We start from the raw sequence: 6,000 nt of genomic DNA on the forward strand, positions 1-6,000 counted from the left end.
CAATGGAGTCTGGTTGAGCGAGTAAGGGCAATATTTGGTATATATAATAGTGGTTTCCCAGAACAGGCTGTCTGACAAAAGCCGTGAAAATATTCTAAACATAGCATACACTTAAACTGATACTGATTTGATTTTTGTTTTAGCTGTCTGAGTGGCTTAAATTCCTTTTGTTGACCCCTGTCCAAAACAACCAAACTCCACAGACAAAATCAGTCATTTAACCTCGCAGAACATCGGAGTTGCTGGTCTACTCCTGTCTCTATGTCTTATATTGTTTGTGTTATTGTGTGACTTTGGTGTTTTAAAGGGTTAGTTTGGATTAACCAAAGTCACACATCAGCACAAACAAACTAACATGTCGAGATAGCCGTACACCCTCAACTCCTGTATTCTGTCAAGTAAAAATACAGATTTCACCAACGGAATTTGGTTGAGCAAGAGAGAGTGATACTTGGCTTATATAATGGCGGTTTCCTGTCAGAAAAAGCTGTCTGGTGCAAAGTAAAGCCCTGAAAATATTTTCAATATAGCATACACATAAACTGATACTGATATTTGTGGGCTGACCTTTTTTAGGTGACTAAAAAAAAACCTTTGTTGCTGACTCTGTCCACAGCAATACATTGCGTTGACCACCATCTACTGTAGGTAATACACTGTCTATATATAATTACCTCATACAAACCCACTTCAAATAATCCAAACTATCCCTTTAACAAACGGCAGGAAGACTGATGCATTTGTGACAGTGCCAGTGTCCAGTTTCATGATGACTAACCACCAGACCACCCTGTTGCCCCAACCAGCTGTCACACTGAGACAAGAAACTTGAGTTACAGTGATCATTTTTGTGACAGTGCTTCAATCAGAATGGCCCTTTACACATTTATCTTCTCTTTAAAGTGTTGAAATGCATTTTTCTTTTTTTACAATCATGCATCAATTTTACATTTCCACTCAACAACTATCAGATATTTATCAAAAATAATGCACACACATGGAATAACAACACAGTGATGAGAGTGGTGATTATGTGAGTATAATTTTAGCATGTATGATTGAGTGCTAAAGGACAGTACACTGAACTTCCAGTCTACACTCACTCAGTATGTGTTAACCACAGCAGCTACAGTAGGTTTGACATATCAGCAAATTTAATTTGTAAAGCTAGGTTCATTCAGGGTGCAGTAGCGACACTAATCAATCTGACAGGGGTACAATTCAGTGCTGTACACTTAAAATTCATTATTACTCTGTAATCACACTGTAAGCTCTTCATTGCAAAGTGCAGTCCTGTTTTTTTTTACGCATGACATCCTCCTCATTTTTCTGCAGTATGGAGAATGGTGAGCTCTGTCTCTAATAATCCAACTGACACTGAATCGAGCATGAGCAGTGAAGCAAAGCGATAAACTCAGCAGATCCTCTCCTCCGTGTCTCAGTCAGCGTACAGCATGAAGCCGGAGAAGGTGCTGTACTTGTTGTTGTTGCCTCCGTGCGCCTTCCCGCCGTCCAGTTTGATGTAAATCTCGTCCCCGGGCTCCAGGTGGAGGACGACACTGTTGCTGGCGTAGTCGTAGTTCTGGTCGGCGTCCTGCGCGATGGCGCTGGCTCTCACCTGGAAGACAAGCGTTACATCCACTGATGAAATGGGTCTTTTATTTTGAAATCAGGACCGCGGACAGCTCCATAGAACTGTTTTGGTTTTTTTTTTTTCATTTCAAACTTAAGGGTATAATATGAAACATTTTCTTTTAAAACGATATCTAGATTCATATATTCAAACTTATGACCCACTGTAAGCAAATAGAAGCAGCCCCCTGCCTCTATTTCTTTGTTTTCTCAGTATTTTGCTGTGCTCTGGACACTTTACCAACCCAAAACGTCCCTATTTTATGTCTTTGTATCTTTGTGGTGCGTTTAGGAACAGCTCGGACAAATCCAACCGATTCTACCGTTAAAAAAAAACAAAAAAACATCAGACATAGATACAGAGCATGTACATATATATACAAGGTTCGGTCAGATTACTTTGAAATGTAGTCAGTTACTGAATACAAATTACATTGTATTCTTTCTAAATAGTAACGTAATCCATTAAATTACAAAAAAAAAGTATTTAATTTGATTACTTACGCAAATATTACTACTTATACAAAACATGAATGCAGCCACACACAAAAAAAAAATGAGTTCCACTATTTTTTTTCTCTCAGCATCTCTAAAACATTTTAGATACAAATAAAATGTTTGTTTGTTTGTTTGTTTTTAACTTTTTTATTTTCATGAGTTAAAATAGGATTGGTATTTTGGTAGTCCTGAAAAAAGTGCCATAACTTTGAAAACTTGCATATTTTAAAGACGTAATCAAAAATGTAATTAAGTAATCCTTGACAATTAACTAAACTTTTATTACACATTTTTTTCAACTGGGCTGATTGTATTTTGTAATCTCATTACATAATCTTGATTGTATATAGTCCTTTACTACCCAACCCTGTATATGTTTATTGTAATCCTTTTTTTATTCTATTAAATTTATGCCTCAGGAAACTTAACTGTGAGCACTGGTACAACTGTGCGTAAAAGTTGTGCGTAAAAATGCGTGAAGTGAAATCAAATGATGTCTTTTCATTTTCAACCTCAAACAGCTTTAATGTGAACAGTTTTCTGTTTTTAAATGCCCGGGAACGTATTATTGGAGCTCCTTTTTAGGTACAACGGGAGCGTAGAGGGGTAAACCCAAAGTAAACTCTATCAATCAATGAAACAAGGCGGATAAACTACAGTTGACCCACTACACCCTTACAACTCTGCGTAAAACGTAAAGACGTGTTCATAAAATGCTGTTGTTTTTGACTGCGTTATGAACAAATATATATTTTTTTAAATAAAAAATTGTTACATAATTCTATGCTGAGGCGTCCTACCTGGTTGTTTTTGCAGAGATCAGCCCACATGCTGGTTCCATCTCCGCCTCGCATCAGCACATGATAAACAAAGAAGTAAATTCCGGGTATTGAGCAGGTGAATTTCCCTGTGGAGGGGTCGTAGTGGTTGCCAAGATTTGTGACCACGTCGTCGAATTTCAGCACTTCATATCCCTCATGCTGCTTCTTCAGTCCTGCATAAAACGCGATCTTTGGCACGGTGTTGTAAGTGGCAGCGCTGATCGCACCGGTGGGCCCGTTTGCTCCTGGGGGACCCGGTGGACCCGGCGGGCCCGGTACCCCTCTCTCCCCGGGCGGGCCAGCAGGCCCAGGTGGCCCGGGCTCTCCACCCGGACCCCTCGGACCCATCCTTCCTACGCGCCCCGGTTCTCCTTGAGGACCCTGGATGAACGTGGGGAGCGACTGCACCAGGCGGTTGTCTTTGATCGGGTTGGTCGCCTTGGCTGTGGCCGTGGCCGCGGTCCCGTGAGAGTCGCACACCATCTGACAGGATCCGAGCATCTCGTAGCGGGCTGGGGTCCCGGCGGTGTTCACCATGACCGGGATCAGAACCACCAGCACCAGCACCAGCGCGACGCCACAAACACCAGTTGCGATCATCTGCGCTCTGCGGACTCGCTGTGTTCTCCGGAGTGGATGGTCTTCCAGCCTGCTTGTGGGCGATAATTCTGCAGAGGGAAGAATGTCACCTGCTCTTCTATTATACTGCAACTTTTGGATGCAAAATAGTCCTTTGATTGATGCGTAAAAGTCAGCATCCACAACTTTTACGCACTGTTGCGGTGTCCGCTCAACTGATTCATTTCCACAAAACAAAACAACAAAAAAACAAAAGAGCTTATGAGAGAAAAAAAAAACTACACAATCTGCAGCACTAAGTCAGCAGCACAAGTTTCTGCCCACCGCGGTGCCACAGGAGAGAATGGGCTCGAAATGAAGCGCTCCTGTGTTTGGACAGTGAGAGGAGGGGTGGAGGTGATGGATGGGACAGAATCCATGCGTTTCTTCAATCAAAAGAGAGAAAGTGGAAAACATACAAAACACTGATGCAACTTTGAAACGTGACTTTTTTATTTTACGCGTTTGTTTGTATCATTTCAACACTGCCTGTATTACTTTTTCTATTGATGACTGTAAGGTTACACCCCACTAAGCCCTATCAGAACTCACCCAACCAGCTCTAAAGGTCTTAAGAAGCATAATTAGGCCCATTATAGACAAAAAGCTATACTCCTTTGGCACCTGGTCACACCTCAGTGGCTCCCTGTGTCCAATTTATCATTTGGAGAAAATCTATAGAGCCACTGAGAGGAAGGGGGGAGTCACTAGGAGCTGGCAGTGACGGATGACTTCAAACAAATATACTGATGAAATGACTGAATGCTGAAGGAAAATAGGTTGAGATCACTTAATTAATTATAAAGAATTCACCATCAGCAGCTGTATTTAAAAAAAAAAAAAAACAGAACGTACATATTAGTTTTAAATTTACAGCTGAATTTTCAATCATCTATTAAATGATCCAAACAGTACATATTGATTTCCAAGATTTAAAAACAAAATATCCTCTCTGGATAAAACTTTTGTAAAGGTTTGAGTGATGAAGGGCTAATTCCTGGTGAGGAGGGCAGATGATGATGTGCTCATGAATGCAGAGGCTGTCACTCTGCCTCGATGGCACCTCACTGCCAGGTAGAGAGATAGATGAAGAGGAAGGAAAAACACAGACAGCCTTGCATGTTTGTTTGTTTGTTGGTGAAGAGGGAGGCTTTGACTGCAGCCCAAATGAAATTCTATTGAAGTCACGAATGCAACAATATGTTTGTGGAATCATAATCTCAAAAAGAGTGAAACTCTTTAGAAAGATGTAGTTAAAGGAGCTGTAAACATACACAACAAAGAATGAACTGTATCGCTTAACAGACATTGAAGATCTTATTCTGTTACAGAGGAAATTGTTTAAAAGTTATCAGATGTTTATATCCAACATGTAAATGTATGTATTTAAGGTTTTATTTAGAGCTACAAACCTGTGCTGCCTCTTAACATCTCTATGGATCACATGTGGTTTCTCTAGTAGGGGAGACTGGGGGCAACTGTAGCACACTCACTTTAATCAGAAACAAGCTGAGTGATGACACTTAGTCTGCACATGCTCAGTCAGATTCTCTCTCTGCCTGGGTTGCAGGAGCAGGATCATTTCACTTCAGGTACGTTTTTAACAAAGAACCGATCTTTATCTGTGGGTTACTGGTTAAACATTTAACATGAACAATGGTAATATAAGTGTTGCCATCCAGCATACAACATTTTTATCATAGCTGCAAGATTTGGGGCAGTTGTAACACTGTGTTGCAACTTCCCCCTGAGCCACATGGCCTAATGTGCACCCCTTGTTTGTACTGGCGCACCCTACTGTTAGAAAATGAACATATTTCACAAAATCTAAATTTAAAATGATATTAAAACTTTTAACTCAATTCAAGTAATTAAGATCGAGTTACCACAACAATGGCTGCCAAGTCCTCTGCAAAAATCGAAACAGACAGAACCTGACATCTAAGTAACATTATTAAAAACTAGAACAGTAACCTGATTACTTTTATGTGTGCTTCTATTTCAGATACAGCAGGTTGATATGACTTATTTTCTGTGTTACAATTGTCCTATGACTTTTTGCTTTAAATTTAATATAACAGTCTTTTCCTTATTGCTGAAGGTATATCAAATGTATTATAAGATAGTGCATATATATATGTTTCTTATATCAAAAGATGACTTCAAGTAGTGTGTGAGTTATGAAAGAAGATATAAAAAGTATTTCCATTGTTCCTGGTCTCGCCTGCCCATCAAGTTTTGCTATTATTATTATTTCAAAAAGACAATACAAGTGGTACAGATGACCGTGGCAAAGAGAGAAAATTGCACAATAACATACAGTCTGTTCATACCTGTCAGTGACAAATAGGAATACCATATAACTCTGGATCGAAAATACACAGATAGAGCCGCATACTGCAGAGAATTAAAGAAAATCAAAGTACAAACT

At 39.9% G+C, this 6,000-nt stretch overlaps 1 protein-coding gene across 1 annotated transcript; it reads right to left on the minus strand.

Moving 5' to 3' along the window:
• Nucleotides 1-828: 828 nt before the first annotated feature.
• c1ql3b (complement component 1, q subcomponent-like 3b) lies at nucleotides 829-4,408 on the minus strand. Its single transcript, XM_084731809.1, has 2 exons — nucleotides 2,931-4,408; nucleotides 829-1,618 (listed from the first exon to the last, which is right to left on the minus strand). The coding sequence occupies exons 1-2, from the start codon at nucleotides 3,549-3,551 to the stop codon at nucleotides 1,439-1,441; spliced, it is 801 nt and encodes a 266-aa protein (XP_084587935.1). The 5' UTR covers nucleotides 3,552-4,408; the 3' UTR covers nucleotides 829-1,438.
• Between the last annotated feature and the right edge of the window lie 1,592 nt (nucleotides 4,409-6,000).

This window comes from Lutjanus erythropterus, chromosome 12 (assembly GCF_056507025.1).
Source record: "Lutjanus erythropterus isolate fLutEry1 chromosome 12, fLutEry1.hap2, whole genome shotgun sequence".
Taxonomy (NCBI): Eukaryota; Metazoa; Chordata; class Actinopteri; order Lutjaniformes; family Lutjanidae; genus Lutjanus; species Lutjanus erythropterus.

Excerpts from the sequence above, each read along its gene's own strand:
- c1ql3b (XM_084731809.1), bottom strand. The coding sequence starts at position 3,551 with ATGATCGCAACTGGTGTTTGTGGCGTCGCGCTGGTGCTGGTGCTGGTG. Across the intron at positions 1,619-2,930 it reads ATCTCTGCAAAAACAACCAG|GTGAGAGCCAGCGCCATCGC; the intron begins GTAGGACGCCTC and ends CTTGTCTTCCAG.